This window comes from Lepus europaeus, chromosome 1, assembly GCF_033115175.1.
Source record: "Lepus europaeus isolate LE1 chromosome 1, mLepTim1.pri, whole genome shotgun sequence".
In the NCBI taxonomy this organism is placed as follows: Eukaryota; Metazoa; Chordata; class Mammalia; order Lagomorpha; family Leporidae; genus Lepus; species Lepus europaeus.
In genome coordinates, this window is record NC_084827.1 from 31586998 (window position 1) to 31608425 (window position 21428).

Here is a 21428-nt window from a genome sequence, read left to right on the forward strand (position 1 = left end):
CTGTTTAATGCATAAGGAGTTTCAGCTTTGCAAAATGAAAAACGTCCTATGAACGGATTATGTTGATGGCTGCACAGCAACATGAATATATGAAATGCCACTGAACTGAATTTTAAAATGGTAAATGTTATTGTGTATGTTTTACCAAATAGGATAACTTTAAAATGTGTGTCTTATTTCATCTGAGGTTATTAAAAGGCTATGTGCAAAAGAAAAATTTTTGTTTTATGTTCCATGAAGCCTAGAGACTGGAGTAAGAGATGGAGGAGGTGGGATGAATGAATACATCTGGAAACAGCTAAGTTTCACACAAATGTATGGATTTTATTGACAGGTGTTATTTTCTTACAGTAATAAATACAATGCAATCTTCTTCAGGGTTAGCTTGAAGTAGGAATGGCAGTGTGTCCTTGGTAGGAGCAGTCGGACTTATGGTACCGTCTTCTTCAGAACTACATCTAAGAGACAACCTGAGTTCTGGGCAAGAGCCACGTAGGTGTGTGCAACATCATCAGCCCTGATGTTTCTCTTGACACTGTAAAAGTGAGTCATGGCCTGGGCCATATTACCCTAGGTTCTTCTCACCCAATCTTGACATAATATATCATAAAAATATCTAAAGGCATTAAAAAGTCAACATTGCAAATATAAAATTCTTTCATACAAATATAATTCATAATATGATCATTCTTAAAACACAGCATTGTTATGTAAGAGTTTGAAACATTATCAAAATAAATATTTTCTAGAGAAAATTTTATTTGCATCACAAAATTATAAAAAAAGCATATAAAACTAATTCATGATTGGCTCTTCTTTGAGGTGTCTCCCATTCCCTCTCTCCTTCAGAGCAGACAGTATGAAGCACGTATAGTTAGCCTGAAGACACACCACCATCACCATTTAGATCTAGATGCTCATATTTCCTGTGTGTCCACTATAGCACCCATGGCCTATCTACCCATGCATTTTCTACTGAGAGCTTCTCAGGTAAGAAGGGCTTCCCTGTGACAGTTTGCACAACACACGTCTCCAGCCATCTTCCGGTCCATATGCCTTATGAGCTTGTTATATCCTGGAGGTCAGGGAAAGTCCTGTCAATTTCAGCATCAACAGAGCTGCTCTGTGCATTCTAATTATCTGACTTGGCTAGATTTTTGGTAAAGCTGGATGGTACTAACCCTAATCTGCACAATTGGAAGTTCTCTTTCCTGACCACCACATGTTGAATGGGACACTTATACACTCCTCCAAATGCCTGCAGTGGCTGAGACTAGACTGGGCTGAAACTGGAAACCTGTAACTCAATCCAGGTCTCCCTTGTGGGTGGCAGGAACACAATCACTTGAGCCATCACCTCTGTCTCCCAGGGTTTGCATTAACAGGAAACTAAACTCGGGAACCAGAGCTGAGTACTGAAGTCCAATATGAGATGCAGGCATCTTCACCTGCATCTTAACTTCCAGGCTAAATGGAACGGGGCTTTTATTGATGTGATGCTTTTTGACTCTTACAGTATTCTAACACTTCCTCAGAAATGAGAGCCAGAATGCTTGGCAGACAATGAATTGTCATGTGCCACCTAAAGACAGGGACATATTTTGAGCAATGAGTCATTAGATAATTTTGCTGTTGTATGAACATCCTAGATTATTACTGCAAACCCAGGCTATGTGTTATACATATACATTGTAGATATAGTCCATTGTTGACAGAAACATCACCATTCAGTGCATGACTGTAGTTGTGTTTCTAAATATCTTGAAGAGAGGAGAGAAAGGGGGATATAAATTTATATGAACTACTAAAGTTTCCAGTTACCATTACTTAATCATTCCTCTAAGAAGCATGATTTCAGTTCTTCAATAAGACAAATGAACAAGTTTCACTAAACAGTAAGCTAAACATCTAACCTGGCTGAATTTTATAGCTGCCTTCCCAACTACTACCAAAGGGCAAAGAAAAACCCCAGGGGTTAATCTTCAAGGATTTGAAGTACCCTTCACATGATTTGACCATGGCCAGGAAGCCATCTATATAGATCATAAGAATGTCCTCAACTCTTTGTTCCAAAATGTTTGCTAAAAAAAAAAAAAAAAAACATTATTTCTCCTTGTTTTCTGAGGCAGAGGCAACTGTTTCTCCCCCAACTCTATGAGGGAATGTCCCATGCAAACATTTGCACTGGCTCTCTAGAGCCTTGTTTCTTGTACTTCTTCTTCTGCCTCCTCCTTCAGAGCAGTGATCTGGGGTCGAGACTTGTGCTTGCTTGAGTTCCTGTGGGGGAAGAGCTTTGCCCTGTCGGAGGAGCTGATGGCCTGCCGGAAGAGGCTCTTCTCACTCAGCAATTTCTGGATGGATTCATACTGCCGCACTGTGTTCTCTTCTATGACCTAGGGAAGTGGCCATTAGTGAGATCTCCCACAGAAGACAGGTCAAGCCAGAGTAGGGACAGAAACTGGCACAGGCTCAGAGGGTAATTGCAAGGAGGAATGATTCATGTGAGATCCCTTAAACGGTGTGAGTCCACAGCACCATAAAGAGCTGCATCTCTTCAACAGTGGACCTGAAGCTTCATTATTCCAAATTGGTCAGGAGGTACCTGACTTTATTATGCTTCCTTCCTGCGTTAAAGTGAGCAAACTCAAGGCCAGAGGAAAGAGGACTTCAATCACTTCTTGAACTTGCCCACAGGAGGCACAGAAGTTGTGTGTCTGCCCCCTAATTTGTCTCTTCCAGCTCTCAGTAATAATAATGATAATAACCATCCTGTTATCCTTTGCCACCTGTAGGCTCAAAATCCCAAGAGAAATGACATGATACATCACCCTCAGAACTTCCTCCTGTGACAGTTTTGAAAACACAATGAGAAGATGACTGAGAGAGGCAATAACCTGAGAGCCAAATGACTGGAAAAATGAAATCAAAGCCCCTCAACTACTACATTAGAATCGCAACTCAGATGTAAGATAACTAGGCCTGTCTTGGGCCACATCCAAGGAAGATTTAGTCACAGAATAAGAATACCTTTTTTATCCAAGATAGGACAGTCTTTTTTTTATGACTTAGTTTCCAAGTAAAGGGATCAAAAAGTGTAAACATCAATTTATAAAGTAATTTAGTAATATGCTGCTATTTTAGTTTACTGGATTTCAAGCTTACTTCACAGCTCAAATGAAAGTAAAAAGCTTGTGCAGCTATTTTGAGTAGAGCTGGGTGGTTACACAGCTCATTTTAATGAATAAATCTGTACATTGCTGCAATTTACAGGGATTATCATATATGAGATTGTTTTCAAGAATTACAGGAAAATGAGAGCTTAAGTAAATGTATAAAGACTCACCAGAAATCGTTGGCATTCCAACATTGCCTCTATCCTGTGTTCACAGAGGATTACTGTGCAATCAGCAAATGCTTGTTTCAGAGTTCTCCGAATTATTTGGTATGTTCTAAAAAAGAAAGAAATTACACATAAAACATCACAGAAATGGATAACCTGCCTTTATCCTTGCTAATAATTTCTTTAAATTACATCTCTATTTACATACTTTCTTTTAAAAAAAGATTTTATTTATTTATTTGAGAGGTAGAGTTGCAGACAGAGAGAGGGAGCAAGAATAAGGTCTTCCATTTCCTGGTTCACTTCCCAAATGGCCACAACAGCTGGAGCTGCACCAATATGAAGCTAGGAGCCAAGCTTCTTCCAGGTCTCCCACACAGACACAGGGGCCCAAACACTTGGGCCATTTTCTACTGCTTTCCTAGGCCATGGCAGAGAGCTGGATCAGAAAAGAAGCAGGAGGGATATGAACTGGTGCCCATATGGGATGCTGGCACCATAGGCAGAAGCTTAGACTACTATGCAACAGCACTGGCCCCTCTATTTACATACTTTTAAAATAATATTGTTTTATTTTAGAGTTAGCCACAATCTTTGGGGGTAGATTCTAGGTACCCATAAAGAGGTCAAACATTTTCAAGAAAATTTCATAAACAAGTACATTTTCATAAAGAATCACCAGGAGTTCTTAATTTTATATTATGTTTATGGTATAAATGAGACATAAAGGAAAGTCATAAGGATCAGATTATGCCAATGTAATTCTTTTATCATATGTTGACAAGGGGGAGGAATTTGTATGAAATTCCAAACTACACTCAAAAGGGTACACAGGGCTTTTATACAAATAAATGAGTATTTGTGTTCAAGTAGTGACTTTTTCACTGGGCAGTTATTAATATCTGCAGAATCTCCCATTGCAGACATGACAGCCTAAAGAGAATTTGTGTCAATATGAAGTAGGTTTCAATGTTTCTGCTCCCACTATGCTTTTATGCTATTATTCAGAATTTCTGAAACTCACATAGGATCCAGATGAGCACTGGGTTCATCAAGCAGCAAGATCTTTGCCTTACTGAGAACAGATCTGGCCAAGCACATCAACTGCTTATGGCCATGGCTGAGGACATAGCCCCCATCCACAAGGACAAAATCAAGCTTCCCAGGAAATTGTTCTATTACAGATCTGAGTCCAACCTGCAGAAAAAAAGAGGGAAAACATGTGCTTAGAGAGGGTAGTTCAAATATCTCAGGGATAAAATCACTCAAGAAGTTGACATTCTAAAAATAAACATGAGAGTTCTGGAAGCTTAAATTTCATATCTACCCCCATCCCAACTCCTACTATTCGAGTTTGATTGAGCAAAAGTCTATTTAAATCTTGGCAAGTCTAAAGGATCAGCCTATGACTTATTTCAGCTCTGTGCTTCAAATATCCATGAAACATTCAATAAGTATCTATTATATGCCAAGTACCCTGATATGCATCAAAGAATAATGGTATGTAGCTTCTGCAATGTTCAGTGTTTATAAAGGTCTACACAAATAATTCCAACACAATTGAATACATGCTGGAAAAGATAAAATTATAGAATGGAATTATTCACTCTATCATGACAACTTATATAGATAGGATAGAAGGTAGCATACAAGAGGAAGGGAAGGTTTGATATGCATGATTCCATCCATCCTCATGCTACCTTCCATCCCTACTTTACCATAACAGCAGACAAAAGCACAGAAGAATCAACAAGGAAGTTTTAAAATTTATATACAGCAATTCACAACTCATCTCTTTGTTTCCTAGATTCTGATTGTAAGAAATTAATAAAACTATGAGTTAAAAAAGGCTAGGGTTAAAGCAGTGGTATATTAGTAATAGATTCAAAGGCTCTTAGACATGAAGATTGTGTTAGAGTCAATGGTTTATTTTTTAAAAATAGTAAAATAATGGTAAAAAATAATATTTTTATAAAATAGTAAAAAAAAGTTTAAAAAAGCAAATGAGATAAAGATACTCATTCTATCAAAATAAGACCAACATTATTAAGTGTTTGCTCTCGTCATATATTTAAATGTATTTAAGTAAATATGCACTACATGTTTAGTCTTTGCAAAGTACTTCTGAGTAAATGAGGACCAAAGAGATAAACAGATGATTGTCTCCTGTCCTTCAGAAATCTGAAACTTCATATGGGTAGATAGCATATGTTTTCACCCAGCTCTAATATAGGTGGAATGAGATGATGGCCTTCATAGATAAATTCAGAACGACCCACATCATTGTGTTTCCCAGCAAAAATTCACTCTATGGCATCAGGTATATTGCGGATCTGTGTTCCTGAACTGATTTCTCATTAAAACAATGGTACTTTGTGAGAATTCTTTAAAGTTTGAAAAGTGTTTCTGAGATGATAGAGCATGTAAGAATATTCATTAGACAAGGGGCACTACTCTGCTGTATTCCCAAAAATTCAAACATAAAACTACTTTGGGACACAAAACCTAAGAATGTGAAGAAAGGATCTTGTCAAGGAGTTAGAGGATGTGTATCATTCTTTCCGTCTTCACACCATCGGTTTTTATTATTTCAGTCCATGAGTCCACCACAGACTCTCCCTTCTTGAACCAAAAACAAACCCCTTCCTTGCTCCAGGTTCTCTTCAGCTACCACTCAACATCTGCCCACTTTGTCATCTAGAAATCTCAAAAGATTAGTGTACACCTGTTGTCTTTACTGCCTCATACCACAGAACGTGTTTTCATCCTAAAACATCTATTTCGTCCTAAAATATCTATTTCTTCTTAGAAGAAGCCATTCACTCCACGGCCTTTTCTTCCTATTACATGTAGAGGTTCTCTCCCTCTTCCTGTTCCTTGAATTTAGTTTCCCTCACCCCCAACTCTCCAAACTCTCCCCAGAGAACTGTCATTTTCAGGGTATCGGTGGCCAGCAATAAGTTAATGATTTTCAAATCTTTATCTCCAGCCCTCTTTCCAGGTACTTCTTAAATCCTTCTCCTTGCTAACCCCATGATAGTGACCCTATTCTGAGCCATCATCATCTCTTAAGCATCTCACTCGAAGCCCCAGTGAGTTGAATCCTCCATTTGTGACACAAACACCCTAGAGATCTGCCTGAAATGCTAGTCTAACCACATCATTTCTCAGTTTTAAATTCTACAGTAGGGGCCAGTGTTCTGGTGCCAGCCATGGTTTAAGTCAGTCTGTGACACTGGCATCCCGTGTGGGCACTGTTTGAGTCCTAGCCTCACTTCTGATCCACCTCCCTGCTCATATGCCTGGGTGCATTGGTGAGGGGGCATCAGAGGATGGCCCAAGTCCTTGGGCCCCTGCACCCAGATGGAAGACCTGGGTGGAGTTCCTGGCCCCCGGCTTCAGCTTGGCCCAGCCTTGATCATTGCAGACATTTGTTAAGTGCTCCATCAGAGGATGGAAGATCTCTCACTTTTTGTCTCCCTCTCTCTCTGTAACTCTGCCTTTCAAGTAAATAAAATAAATCCTTTAAAATATTTCTATAGTGGTTCTCTTCTGGGTATAATAAAATCTGAGCTCTTTCAGATGGCATCTAAGGCATTCAGAATCCAGACCCCTCCACTCATATTCCCAGCACCAAATAGTCAGTAGTTCCCCAAGCACCTTGACATTCTCAGGTTTGTGCCTTCTGAATATCCCTGATCATCTCTTAGGGCATCCAGACACCCAGTCATGGTAGTATTTGTGCAATTCCCTCTGTTAGACTGTGAGTTTCTTGATGGTAAGATGTGCTCCTCAGCTCTGTGTCCTTTGTGCCCATTCTGTCCACTTTGTCAGCCTCAGCACTCTTATTCATGCAGGACTCTACCAGTGTTAGGAAACTTCTAACTTTATGAGTTGATTTTTAGAGAAGACTTACAGAATCACAGGTCAAGTGATATGTCTTAAATCACCCTCTATAATGAAGAGCTAAAACCAGGACTCACTCATCCACCCTTAAGTTTTGATTCATATTTCATTCAGTTATCATTCATTCAAATTGTTATATTTGGCCACCATTCATCTAGAAATTCCTTATTCTTTAAATACATATGTCAGTATAATCTTATTAGTACTATAATCACATTATTTTTTAATAGATAAAAATACAAAATTTAGTTCAGTTCTATCAAAACTAATAATTTTCATTCCTACCTATCATTAAAAATAAGTAGATTAAATAATCAAATAAAATGCAAAGAACTTTGGATCATAGGGATTTTCCAGCTTTATGCTGTTGAGTTAATAAATTGTATGTACTCCCCAAGCTGTTAATAAGAAAGGAGAAATTTTGCTTTGTGACACATAAAACTAAGCAATGTCTAGCAGTCTATAAAGGACTGGTCACTTTATACAGAATGTTGACTTTTGCTATTGCTGCACTCTGGAATGTTATGGAGTAAGAGTTTGCTCTTGTGACAGGGACACATGAAAAAAAAAATCCAAAAAGTGAACTGTGGTTTAACTGAATAGTCCATTAGTGGGCAGTTATAACAATAGATGCTGCCAACTCCTTCTGAGATTCCTTTTGCCACTCTCCAGGTTTACCAGGGCACATTTTCAACTTCAAAGGACACTCTTTCTGCTATTTAACTTGTTCTCTAAAACAACTTGCTTAACCATCAATAAGGATAGACACTATTTATAAGCAATTTAAAAAAGCAAGCATTTACCAAACAGGCATTTATTCTAAAACAAATAGTCCTAGGACTTAGACCATGGACAATGCTGCGACAGCTCACTGGGATAAGCCAGGCTATAAGGCAGGGGTCAGGGGATTACTTGGAGCCACGACATTCCCAACCAAGGTCCTCAGACCTCTCAAGGCTCAGTATACTCCTTGATAAAATAGGAATGGTGGTGATACCTGCTCTGTGTCAATCTCAAGTCCATTTTATATTTTTTATATTTTTATGTGTATTTATAATTTGATAGTATGCAATGAAAGGACCCTTCATTCATTCACTTAGTCAGTGTTTGTTGAACACTGTCCATGTGTACCACACTACGCTAAGCACTGGAAATATGACAGTGAATGGGACATGACCTCTAACTTACAGGAACTTGCAATTCAGTGGGGGACATGGACAAGTTAGGAGGCAAATCTCCATCCAATATGAGGAAAGGCATAAAAGAGCTGAGGGTAAGAGATCCATGTCAGACACCAGGAACCTCGGGCACATATATGAGAAGTGCTGTGTGAGAGGGACCCGGATGATGACTAGGACCTAGCAGTGAAGGGCTGAGAGTGGTTCCCAAGCGCAGAGAACAGCATGTGGAAAAGCCTCTGGTGTCTTAGAGAAACCAAAGAAACAGCACAGCTGATCATAGGAAGTGGAAAGGTAGGTATATTAGTCAGCTTTCCATTACTACCACAAAATACCTGATATAGGCCTGTAATGAAGTAAAGAGGTTTATTTTGATTTAGAGTTCTGGAGGCTCAAGTTCAAGACTGGTTGGATATCTGGTGAGGCCAGAGGACAACAACAGCAGAGCATGTGCCAAAGAACCACACGGTGAGCCAGGAAGCAGGTGTGGGAAAGCTGGGCCCAACCGGGCTTTTATAATTATCCTTTTTGTAAGAACTCCCTTCTGAGGGCACACCCTCAATGACCTAAGGGCCTTCCACTAGCCATATCCCTAAACATCATAGTGGATTGGATTAAGTGTCCACTTTCCAGTAGCAATCACATGATTTGGTGGTTTAAACATCTTCATGAGTTCAGGAGCTGAGTCCCATTTAAACTATAACTTTTAGGGAGAGGTTAGAAAGGCAAACAAATACCAAATCATGATCTGTAAGTTACCTTAAACAGTGTGGGCTCTGTCCACCAGGAAGTAAAGAGCCATAGGAAGGGAAGAAGCAAGTGGTCAGATGCAGAGATTAGAAAGATCACCAGAAGTGCAAGGAGCAGTGCCAGCCAGGAGCCTGCTTCAGGCATCCTCTCAAGAGTTAGCAGTGATGTCAGGTGGGGATGAAGGAAAGTCCACATATTCTAGGACAGGACTCGAAAGATACCCAGGGCCTAGTGGAGAAAGTTGGGGGTCAACTGTCCAGGTCTTGGCTTTGGGTAACTGGAGGACACTGATACCATTTGCTGCAATGAGGAATACAGGAAATGTGTGTGGGTGGGACAGATAAGAATTTTATTGACGTAAGGAAGTTTTCACCTGCTGAGACACCAGGTAGGCACTCTGGGAATAGGCAGATTTGGGAAGTATCGACACAGACATCTGAAAGCCAAGACGTGACATATAATTTCCCATGAAGTTTAAGTAAAGTGCGACAAGAATCAGAATCTCATCAAACATTTAAAGGATGACCAGGCAATGGCCAGGTGGAAACATGAATATAATAACTTTTACTTCATATTTATTATTTGTAAGGCATTGGGCTGGGTCCACTTTACATAAATATTTGAAAAGTTACAATAAGCCTAATAATTTATTAGGCCACAATCCTAGGGGGTCAACGTTTTCACCCTGGGATTCAGTCTCTCTCAAGATTCTCTTTTGTCTATGCAGATGGTAAAATCAGTTTGGCACTGTTTTGGAAAGCAGTTGTTTGGGTCTGACTTGTGTTGGGAATGAGCAGATTAGACCATTTAAGTTCAAGGTCTCTGAAACTCTCTTTCCTTCCATCAGAGTTGCTTTCAGTTCCCTTAAGTTCCCCCATCATCACAATGAAGGTACAGACTTATGGCATAAAGGGAAGGGAGGAGGGAGCCGTGCTTCCAAGCCTTCAAGTTAGTAACCAGACACAAATCGTCACGGTTTCACACAATCTAGAAAAAGGTTCCAAGTCCAAGCTAGAAATAAATGTTTAAGAAAACATGTCTTGCCTGACCCTGTCATCATGTATACCTTTTATTTCCATTTGGGAGAACAGGGAATTATGTAGGAGAAGCTACTGGGCTAGAATTAGTTGTCTGGCTGCCATTACTCAGTTCATTTCCTTTAGAGACACAGGCATGCAAAGGTCACAGGGAGATCTGGGTGAGATAACACACATCCCAGCTTGTTCCGGACAGTGCTGGTTTATACCTTTTGATCCTTTCTGTCCAGTTGAGAATTTGACACACCTCCAAATGTTCTTTTTGGATGAGTTATTCTACCAACCATATAGGACTAAAACCTAGCCCTTGTAACTTTTAAATCCAAATGCCTTTTCTTCTACTCTAGGCTGTTGCATGTTTACTTGTGTGTTATTGGCATATGCCCTCAATAAAAACTTGTCATTATTCCTCAAAGCACATCACATTAAAGTTATAACAGCCTAATTGTTATTTATACACATCAATTAATACAAAGAGGATCAGTAAAAAGATAAACCTAAATATGAACTACTCAAATAAAACTAAACAGATTTGCATCATACTGGCATTTAAAATCATAACCACATGTTCTAAAATTTTAGATAATTTTTATGATCCTGCTTCCCTGTAAATTTTATTGTGACTTGGCAATACTTGCAAATTTTATAGTCTAATGTCTTTCTTCCCAAGTTTCTCTCCCATTACACTGTGTTCCTATAGTTTAGCCTCTGAAGTCACATCAAAGATATTAAGATGTGTCACTTGCAACTTGGTTAATGTTTTCTTTAAAATCCCCGTGTTTGTTGGGTAATAAGGAAACTTTGATAATGAAAACGGTTAAATCTAAGTGCATTTTATTAGGGGCATGTTAAGGTTGGGCACTCAACAGGTAAGTGTTTAACACTTAGAAACATTCCAAAGCTTCTGGCAAGATCCACTCTGAAGGGAGGTAGGAGTGGGAAGAACATTTGGGATAAACACAAACTAGGCCATAAGGACCAAAAGTGCAGGAAGCAGAAGAATAAAGTTGTTCTCTAAAAAGACCTTTGAGTTTCAACATTCTTAGTTCCTGTGATTCTATTCTGCCAACATCCAGATGTTAAACTTGCTAAAGTTTAACAAAATAGGACACTCTGTGTTCCCTTTCTCTTTAACACAATGCCCATGTTTCAAAAAAAAAAATTTATAGCAAGAGTATTCTGTTAAAGAAAGCAAGAATTTCATTCTAGCTGTCCCTTCACCCCTCATGCTCAAGTTCTCTGCATAAAACCTCCACTTACAAGGTGTCACCTGCTGGCTAAATAGAGGATGCCATTTAGGAACTTTGAGTTTTGATCCATATATTTCCTACATGATACCTTAGTAACTTCAAGATGGTGTTTGCCTCATCCAGAACACGTGGCATTTTGCCCAGCAGCACTCACAGTCCCGTATCTCCAAGGCGCATGGTGCCTGGTGGCTTTCAGAGAAGGCTTCAGTCATCTGAAGGCCTTCCAGGACAAGCACTATCCTTCTGTGCTAAACCTACGCCTTCAGGGGAAGTCAATCACGTGAGACCAAAATCTTCTCCTTGTGCCTGAAGAGTGTCAAAGCTCAGGAAAGGAGCAGATGAGAATGTGTGGAGAGATGACCCCTTATATCAGGTATTTCTGATAAGCTCAGTGCACTGAAGGTGTTTGGATCTCTCCTAGATCATGTCTCACACAATGAAATTGGTCATGGGGAGAATGTCAAAGTAATGCCTTCTATGGGGTCTGCGATAGATTGAATGTTTACGTCTGCCACCAGATTCATATGTCCAAATCCTAACCTGGCCTTTGAGAGTGACCAGAGTTAGTTCACCCTTTCGGCCATGTAAGAATACAGTGAAAATACATCCATCTGGGAGGCCTTTGCCACATACCAAATCTGCAGACAGCTTGATCTTGGGCTCCCCAGTCTCCAGAACAGTGAGAAATTTCTATGGCTTACACCCCTCTTAGCATATGGTATTTTGTTACAGCATCACAAAGAAGCTAAGATAAAAATTGGTACTGAGGGTAGAGTGTCACGATAACAGATACCTAAAATTTTGGATGTGGTTTTGAAACTGGGTAATGCGTGGTAGAGGCTAGAATAATTTAGAGGTGAATGCTGTAAAAAGCATACGTCGCTGTGACTGAATGGACTCTGAAAGGTGATTCTGTTAAGGACTCAGAAGGAAAGGAGCACTGTAGACAATGGTATGAGCTTCTTAGAGAAAACCCAAGTGGTGGTAAACAGAATGGTGGCAGAAACACGGACAGAAAGGGCATTCTTATGAGTTCTCAAATGAAAATGTTATTGAGCAATGGAGAAAAGAGCATGCTTGTTACAAATGGTAAAGAATTTGGCTAAACTCTGTTCATTTCTCAGTGTTTTACAGAAGGCATAACTTGCAAGCTATTAAACTGAATATTTGGCTGAGGAAGCATCTAAGCAAAATGTTGAAGGAGTACCCTGGTTCTTCTGGACTATTCACAGTGAAATGTGAGATAACAAATGACTTAAAGATAGAAGTGTTAGTAGAAAGAGAAACAGAACTTGGAAAGTTCTCAGCCTATCCATATTGTAAACAAAATGAGAAGTCCTGCTTAGGAGAGAACATGAAGGGTATGGCCAAATTTTATAAAATTACTGTGGACCAGTCATTTCTACAGACTCTAAGAAGTAGTCATCAAGACAATGAGGGGGATTAGTTATCCATCTAAACAGAAACCAGCACCAATAGTCCACAGTATGGAAGGATGACCCTAAAGCCATTTCAAGGATCACCGGACTGTGCCTCCAATCATAGGCCTGGGGGCAAAGTCCTACAAGACAGAAGGATTTCAAAGGAGGGGCCATAGCTTCCTTGCAGCACCTCCCATCACAGCCTCCACTCCATGCTCTATCACCATGCTCCTCAGCCACACCCAGTATGGCTCCTGCAGACCCCAGTGTGGCATGGGCTTCATGCAGCAAAGCTGTAGGAGCATGGCTGCCTCCACCTAGACTTTGAAGGGTGCCCCAGAGAGCTTCAGGGCCCCAGAAGAGAATCAATACAAGGCTAGGGCTACCTCAGGGAGCCTCCACTGTTTTGCCCAGTGGAGCTGTTGGGGGAAAAGCCACACCTAAGATTTCAGACTAGTAGAACCACCAGCATGCAACTCTAGCCTGGAGGAGTCATGGCTGAAAGATTCAGGCACAGGACCACGGTAGGGGTGAGCCACCCAAATCCATGAGGACAGGACCTCTGACCTAGCAGGTCTTAAAGGTGGGACTCCCTCCCCCCTTCTTCTGGTCTCATCTAGTAGACCCAGAGGGCAGAGCACTGAACCTAAAATTATTGTTAAGCACTAAGGTTTTAGACTTGCTTGGGACCTGTCACTCCTTTCTTTCCTATTTCTTCCTTTTGGAAACGGAAGGTTTATCTTATGCCTGATCCAATATTTCATCTTGGAAACATATAACACGTTTAATTTCAGAGATTTGCAAATATGAATTAATTTGACTAAGGGTGAATAATACTTTAAAGTCTCAGCCCATCTGATTTAGATATTTAGATGAGTCTTTGGACTTGAAGATTTTTAAGTTGATGCTGGAACAAGTTAAGACATTTTGGGCTGTTAGAATGGGATGATGTATTTCTCATATGAAAAAGACATGGAATTTGGGGACAGAATGTTATGAGAACATAACATAATATTTGTGTTTCCCTAGTAATCTTATATGGAAATACTAACCCTCACGTGGTGGTAATAGATGAGAACTGTGGAAAGTAATTAGATCATAAGGATGGAGCCCTCAAGAGTGGGATGAGCACTGTAGAAAAGAGATGCCATTAGCCGGTGCTGTGGTTCAACAGGCTAATCCTCCACCTAGCGGCGGGCACACTGGGTTCTAGTCCTGGTCGGGGTGCCGGATTCTGTCCCGGTTGCCCCTCTTCCAGGCCAGCTCTCTGCTGTGGCCCGGGAGTGCAGTGGAGGATGGCCCAAGTGCTTGGGCCCTGCACCCCATGGGAGACCAGGAGAAGCACCTGGCTCCTGCCTTTGGATCAGTGTGGTGCACTGGCTGCAGCACGCTGGCCGCGGCGGCCATTGGAGAGTGAACCAACAGCAAAGGAAGACCTTTCTCTCTGTCTCTCTCTCTCTCACTGTCCACTCTGCCTGTCAAAAAAAAAAAAAAAAAAGAGAGAGAGAGATGCCACAAAGCTCATTCATTCCTTGCACTGTCTAAAGACATAGCAAGAAGGCACCATCGATGAACCAGGAACGATATCTGCTGGCTTCATGATCTTGGGCTTCCCAGGCTCCAGACTCTAAGCAATGATTTTTGTTGTTGATAAGCCTCACAGTCTATACTCTTTTGTTATGCCAGCCCCAACAGAGTAAAACAGAGGCTGCTAGGTGGAGTCTTGGCAGTGAGGAGAAGGGTAGGTTTAATTCAAAGTACTGGGTACTCCAGGTACACAAGTATTAGGTACTCCATTTAAAAAATCGTATGCCTATGCAAACACACACACACACACATGTGTAAAATTTCTCAACCATGACAACCAATCTTATATATGAGCTACTTCTAAAATCATCTAAGTTAGTATTCTTACCTCATCTGCAACTTTCCATATTTCTTGATCACTCCATTGTTCATAGGGATCCAAGTTTTTTCTAAATGTTCCAGAAAAGATAAATACTTTCTAGAGCAATGAAGAAAAAAAGAAAATATGAATATACTAAACATCTCTATTTTTCCTCATCTTATTGTGAAATAATTCATGTAGGAAAAATATTTTTAAATAATTTAACAAATATTCATGCACTTACCATGCAGTTTCCTTAAATTTTACTATTTTGTCATGTTTCCTTTATATTATTTTCAAGAAACAAAAAAACCAACATATTAAGCTCCTGAAAACATTTTTCTAATCCCAATGTCTTTAGAATAAAGAAATTCAGAAAAAGTTTGTTGTGGCAAGTTAATTTCTTTTATTTCTAGCAATGCTCCTTATTATAAGCAAATAGATATAAAATCTTAAAGAGTAACCTTCTGGGGCAGTGCTGTGGTGTAGCAGGTAAAGCCACTGCCTGCAGTGCTGGCATCCCATAAAAGCACTGGTTTGCCCCAGGTGCTTCATTTCCAATCCAGCTCTCTGCTATGGCCTGGGAAAGCAATAGAAGATGGCCCAAGTCCTTGGGCCCCTGCACCTGTGTGGGAGACCCAGAAGAAGCTCCTGGCTCCTGGCTTCAGAACAGACCAGCTCTGGCCATTGCAGCCATTTGGGGAGTGAACCAGTGGATGGAAGACTGACATATATTCTCTCTCTCTCTCTCTTTCTGCTTCTGCCTCTGCCTCTGCCTCTCTGTAACTCTGCCTTTCAAATAAATAAATCTTTAAAAAAAAAAAATGGGGCCGGCCCTGTGGCACACTAGATTAACCCTCCGCCTGTGGCGCCAGCATCCCATATGGGCACCGGGTTCTAGACCCAGTTGCTCCTCTTCCACTCGAGTTCTCTGCTGTGACCCGGGAAAGCAGTGGAGGATGGCCCAAGTGCTTGGGCCCCTGCACCTGCATGGGAGACCAGGAAGAGTCACCTGGCTCCTGGCTTCAGAAAAGCGTAGCTCCAGCTGTTGCAGCCATTTGGAGGGTGAACCATCAGAGGGAAGACCTTTCTCTCTGTCTCTCTCACTGTCTGTAACTCTAACTGTCAAATAAATAAATAAAAAATCTTAAAAAAAAAGTGACCTTACAAGCTAAAATTAACTTGTCAGAACAAATTTATGAGTTGTTAATTAATCTTCTTTGTATTGATTTGACAAATCTAGCTTCCAGGGGATTTTAAAAATTTATTTACTCCTGTATTTGAGAGGCAGAAAGACAGAAAAAAGAGAACTCCCCAAATGCCAGTGACAGCTGGGGCCAGGCCAAGGCCAAAGCTGGGAGCAGGAAACTCAGTCAAGATCTTTCACATGCGTGGCAGGAGCCCAGTCACTTCAGCCATCACTGCTGCCTCCCAGGGTCTGAGTTAGCAGGGACTTGCAGCCAGGAGCCAGAGGTGGATACTGAACCCAGACACTCCATATAACAAGCAGCTCTCCTAACCTCTAAGCCAAGCACCAATCCCTCAAAGGGATTTTGAATTTGCAACTTACAGATACCCACTCAAACACATATGTTGATCAAGGCACACTTCTACTTCTACTTCTACTCTACCAGATAGGTAGAGGAGAGGGTACTACCAAGAACTCAGTTTAAAAGAGGGAACCACGCTGGCGCCACAGCTCAATAGGCTAATCCTCCGCCTTGCAGCGCCAGCACACCGGGTTCTAGTCCCTGTTGCGGCACCGGATTCTGTCCCGGTTGCCCCTCTTCCAGGCCAGCTCTCTGCTGTGGCCAGGGAGTGCAGTGGAGGATGGCCCAAGTGCTTGGGCCCTGCACCCCATGGGAGACCAGGAGAAGCACCTGGCTCCTGTCTTCAGATCAGCGCAGTGCGCCGGCCACAGCATGCAGGCCGTGGCGGTCACTGGGGGGTGAACTAACAGAAAAGGAAGACCTTTCTCTCTGTCTCTCTCTCACTGTCCACTCTGTCTGCCTGTCAAAAAAAAAAAAAATGAATCTTAGTGAAGAATGGGATGGGAGAGGGAGTAGGAGATGGGATGGTTTGTGGGTGGGAGGGAGTTATGGGGAGAAAAACCGCTATAATCCGAAAGTTGTAATTTCAAAATTTATATTTATTAAATAAAAGTTTTCTAAAAAAATGACATCCAATAACAATATTTAGTTCCTTCCTTGCGCACATGGATGAATTGAAAGAACATTTTTGATGTTAATGTTTAGAATAAACAAAGGGGAGTAAAGAACATCATTGCACACCCTAGCTTGTACAGATTGCCTTATATGGAGAGAGAATGCTCAGTGCCCATCTCATCTGTGAAGAACTATACACAGCAAGCTGGCCCCACATTACTGTGCTGTGTGTCTAAGGTTGAAGGGGCGTGTCCTCACCAAGCCCAACAAGTTCAAGTGCAGAGGTCACATCAGAGAGCTCACCCTCACCCCACCCCCATGCCCCAGGAATAATTTATGGCTTAAAGAAGAAAGTTGTTGCCAAATATCTCAGGAATCCTCTAGAGAGGCAACCAGAAGCCTTTTGCTGATATTTCTCAGGTTAGGAGATACCTGCATTGCTCTACAGAAGTGAATGTAACAATTACGTATATGACTCATAGGACCATGAGACATGATGGATATAGCTGTACACCCTTCTCAAAGCTTCTAAGTAAATGAAAGGAATGTTCAAATAAGCTCAAAAGAGCAGGTCAAAGGGCATTACTCAGGAATTCTGACAAGCTAAAGAGAATTTAAAAAGAAGTGGCTCTGAGAACTTGAGTCTATTCATTATTTAAGCAATTAGGTTTATTTAGCACCTAAAAGTCGAAGGCTTGCCAATAGAAGTTTGCCACATAGCTTTTAAATATATATATCTTTTTATGCAGTGCTTCTTTATAGAAAAAGTTTCCAGCATTTTTTAGAAGGACAGGAAACAGTTATGAAAGGATCAGAGCATGGGTCGCATGCTTCAGAAAGCGGTGACTATCTGGATGCCCTGCCTTAGGGTGGGCTTACCATGTGCCCTCTCTTGGGATAGGCTCAGAAAAGGTGTGACTGCCATACATCTGCATGTCACCCTAATGAGATCAATTATTCTGCTGCACATGAAGAAATGCTGGCTTGGAAATAAAATTAGATTTAAGCAGACATTATTTAAAGGAAGACATACAAATAGCCAACAGGTACCTGAGAAAATGCTCACCATCACTAATCATCAGGGAAATGCAAATCAAAACCACAATGAAAGATCACCTCAAAATGACAAAAGATAATATGTGCTGGCCAGGATGTGGAGAACATAAATAAGTGAATCCTTTGTGAAAAAATTATATGGAGGTTCTCAAAAATCTAAAATCAGAACTATGATGTGATCCAGCAATCCCACTCCACAGTATATATCCAAAGGAAAAGAAATCAGTATGTCAGAGACATCTGCACTCCATGTTTATTGCAGCATCATTCACAATGGCCAAGAAATGGAAAGTCCTGAGTGCTCACCCACTGATGAATGGAAAAGGAAAACATGGTAGTACACACATCAGAATACTAGTCACAAAAATGGATGGTGGTAGGCATTTGGCTTAGTGGTGAAGCTGCTGGTTAAGATCCCACATCCCAGATCAGAGTTCCTGTGTTTGAGCCTTGGTTCTGCTCTTGATTTCAGCTTCCTGCTACTGTGCACCCTGGGAGGCAGCACATGATGATCCAAGGAGTTCGATCCCTGCCAGCCCTGTGGGAAGCCTGGGTTGAGTTCCTGGTTCTAGGATTCAACCAGGCCCAGCACTAGCCATTGAAGATATTTGGAAAGTAAACCAGCAGATGGGAGCATTCTCATTCTCTTTCTCCCTGTCTCTCTACCACTCAAATAATAAATAAGTAAATAAATAATTCACTTAAAAAGGATAAAACCTTAAGAGAATAAGCCACACACAGAAATACAAGTACTACATGATTTCATGCATATGTGGAGTGAAATAAAAAGTGACCTCAGGGAAATTAAAAATACAATGGTGGTGTACAAGTTACTAGAAGGTGAGGAGGGTAGAGGGAAGGAAGAAATGGGAAAAAGTTGGCTGATGGACACTAAATTATTTATGAGTAACAAATTCTGGGGTTGTATTCCACAGTAGGGTAACTATAGACAATGTCAATGCACTGTATATTCTTTTGCAAAACACTAGAAGATAGGATTTTGAGTGCTTTCACTACAAAGAAATAGTAAATGTTTGCAGATAGTTCTATTGACTCCAAATGGATATTACACAATGTATGCATGTATTACAATTTTACATACTTCCTAACAAATACGCATAATATTTATGAATCTGACACATTTTTTAAATGAAATAAACAGTGGAAAAAAAAAACAAGTTCTAGTGCTCCATTGCAAAGCAGGATAACTACAGACGACGATGGCAGCCTCCATCATCCAATGGGCTAATGCCTCCCTTCTTCTCAAATCTCCTCCATTTCTAGGCTTCCCCATCTCAGCACATAGCACCTTCAATTCCTGCATCCAGAAACTTGGGCATCTTCTGTGACTTCCCATTCTCCCTGATCTTCCAACATGAAATTAATCTTCAGTCCTATGGCCGGTTTTCCCAAAGTACATGTCAAATCTAATTATTTCTCTACGTTTACTGCTACCAAATAGTCAAAGCCACCAAAATCTCCCTCTGCACAACTACATGGTACAAATCACATAATTTTATTCACCTTTTAAAAAACCCTCCACTGCCCTGAGAGCAGAGTGAATATCCTTAAGATGCCCCAGGACACCGTCCATGATTTAGCCCTTCCACTTCTTCTGGCTGCTTGGTGTGCTTCTCCACTCCCTCCCCGTCCTCATTGCAGCCAACCTGGTTTGCTCTCCCACCTGCAACTGCACACGGTTTGTTCTCCCTTCCTGGGAATCTCAACCCCTACACTCCTCTCATGGCCACTACATCTTTCAGGATGCAAATGAAATGTTACTTCCTCAAGGGCATCTTCCCTGATCCTCAAGCCAAAAAAAAAAAAAAAAAGCCTCAGTTACATGGTCTCACACACCTATACTTTATTTTTCCACAATAGATTGAATATTATCTATGTATCTATGAGCATTTTAATGTTCATTTCACCTACTAGACCATTACTTTGCTGTGTATCTTCCCTTTAGCACAAGACATGTACATACTCATGCTCAATAAATGTTGCCTTATGAATGTTGAGCTGAAGCTAAGAAGTAAAAATAAAAAACATCAGAGTTTTCACCCTACTGAGGAATTTTTTTTTTGGCTTAGACGGAAAATACATATACATTCATATACCCTTCATGTATAGTTCTAACCCGCTGTGGCACAGCGGGTTAACACCCTGGCCTGAAACACTGGCATCCCATATGGGTGCCCGTTCGAGACCCAGCTGCTCCACTTCCAATCCAGCTGTCTGCTATGGCCTGGGAAAGCAGTAGAAGATGGTCCAGGTCCTTGGGCCCTTGCACCCCCATGGGAGACCTGGAGGAAGCTCCTGGCTCCTGGCTTTGGATCGGTGCAACTCTGGCCATTGTGGCCAATTGGGGAGTGAACCAGCGTATGGAAGACCTCTCTCTCTCTCTCGCTCGCTCTCTCTCCCTCTGCCTCTCCTCTCTCTCTGTAACTCTTTCAAATAAATAAATCTTTAAAAAAAAAAAAGAGATGTGGTACAAATGATTGGAAGTATCCCAATTTTAAAAAATAATTATATTAACGGCCGGCGCCGTGGCTCAACAGGCTAATCCTCTGCCTTGCGGCGCCGGCACACCGGGTTCTAGTCCCGGTCGGGGCACCGATCCTGTCCCGGTTGCCCCTCTTCCAGGCCAGCTCTCTGCTGTGGCCAGGGAGTGCAGTGGAGGATGGCCCAAGTGCTTGGGCCCTGCACCCCATGGGAGACCAGGAGAAGCACCTGGCTCCTGCCATCGGAACAGCGCGGTGCGCCGGCCGCAGCGAGCTACCGCGGCGGCCATTGGAGGGTGAACCAACGGCAAAAGGAAGACCTTTCTCTCTGTCTCTCTCTCACTGTCCACTCTGCCTGTCAAAAATTAAAAAAAAAAAATAATAATTATATTAAGAAACCACTAAAACTTTGATCACTTCTTATAATTGCTTATGAAATGGTCTCTCCTTTATTCATAATAGTGTAACAATTTATATGATATTTACATTAGTATATTACATGCTAATCAATTTTATTTAAAATAGGATATATATAATATTAAAAAATATGAAGGAAGAAATCTGTTTGTTCAGCACTCTGGCCTCAGAATCAGCCCTTAAGGCATTTGGATCTGGCTGAAGAGCCCATGAGAGTATTTTAGGCATGGAAAGCCAAGATACTCTGGAAACAAACAAACAAACAAACAAAAACCTAAATGAGAGATCTCTGCGAGTGAGATCCCAGTGGAAAGAACAGGGCCATCAATGAAGGAGGTACCTTTCTCTGAAGGGAGGATTGAACCTCCACTTTGACTATGACCTTGTCTAAATATGATCAGAGTTAGCGAAATCAAAAGGCCTCCATAGCCTTGGCAACTCATGACTAGAGCCTAGGGTGATTACCGACGCCATAAACAAGAGTGTCAATTTGTTAAGTCAACAACAGGAGTCACTGTG

At 41.2% G+C, this 21428-nt stretch overlaps 1 protein-coding gene across 1 annotated transcript in view; it reads right to left on the reverse strand.

Annotated features, from left to right (window-relative positions):
• Positions 1-325: 325 nt before the first annotated feature.
• The window catches only part of CFTR (CF transmembrane conductance regulator), a 208169-nt gene continuing 187066 nt past the window's right edge, over positions 326-21428 (reverse strand). Inside the window, exons 24-27 of the mRNA XM_062207464.1 lie at positions 14798-14887; positions 4365-4537; positions 3344-3449; positions 326-2393 (exon numbers count right to left, since the gene is read on the reverse strand). Of these exons, the coding sequence (XP_062063448.1) occupies positions 2193-2393; positions 3344-3449; positions 4365-4537; positions 14798-14887 (570 nt within the window). The 3' untranslated portion in view covers positions 326-2192. The remainder of the gene's footprint in view (positions 2394-3343; positions 3450-4364; positions 4538-14797; positions 14888-21428) is intronic.